We start from the raw sequence: 512 nt of genomic DNA on the forward strand, positions 1-512 counted from the left end.
TCCCTCCTGCTACCCTACGCTCATGTCTCTTCACCATCACATTCCCCTTTTCCAGCAGCACTGGGGTTTCTGGCCTGTTTGGTCTTTCCCCTGCCCAACCCTGGTGCGAGGGTCCCCTCCTCACCATCCTCTCCCAGTTCCCCGACCTCCCTCAATCTCCCTCCAGGCCGTACTTTGATCTGGGCGTACTGCTCTGCCGTGAATTTCTCGGTGCAGATGGGTGCCACAGGCACATACGCCTTGAGCAGGTGGTTGTGCTGCAAGAGGAAGGGCAGGGAGTACATGCCGCTGAGCGATGGGCTGATCACCACAGCTGGACCCAGGCACAGAGCCTCCGAAACCGCCTTCAGGAAAGTCCCCGGCGCTGGCTGGCCCACGGGTGCTGGGGCCACAGCATCCTTCGAGCGCCCCAGCCCTGAGCCATAGGAGACAGAAGTTGCCATGTCACACTCTCCGCTGCCTTGCGACAGGGAGAAGCTGGCACAGCAGGATGCCGGGGTTGCCATCCCGGC

At 61.9% G+C, this 512-nt stretch overlaps 2 protein-coding genes across 2 annotated transcripts in view; one reads left to right on the plus strand and one right to left on the minus strand.

Annotated features, from left to right (window-relative positions):
* Positions 1 to 443, minus strand: part of ABHD14B (abhydrolase domain containing 14B) — a 786-nt gene extending 343 nt beyond the window's left edge. Inside the window, exon 1 of the mRNA XM_009891270.1 lies at positions 174 to 443. Coding sequence (XP_009889572.1) covers positions 174 to 443 — 270 coding nt within the window. The remainder of the gene's footprint in view (positions 1 to 173) is intronic.
* A 47-nt stretch (positions 444 to 490) lies between these two features.
* The window catches only part of ABHD14A (abhydrolase domain containing 14A), a gene marked incomplete at its 3' end in the record, with an annotated part of 3,650 nt that continues 3,628 nt past the window's right edge, over positions 491 to 512 (plus strand). Inside the window, exon 1 of the mRNA XM_009891271.1 lies at positions 491 to 498. Within this exon, the coding sequence (XP_009889573.1) occupies positions 491 to 498 (8 nt within the window). The remainder of the gene's footprint in view (positions 499 to 512) is intronic.

The sequence above is a fragment of the Charadrius vociferus genome, unplaced genomic scaffold, assembly GCF_000708025.1.
Source record: "Charadrius vociferus isolate BGI_N301 unplaced genomic scaffold, ASM70802v2 scaffold758, whole genome shotgun sequence".
NCBI lineage: Eukaryota > Metazoa > Chordata > Aves > Charadriiformes > Charadriidae > Charadrius > Charadrius vociferus.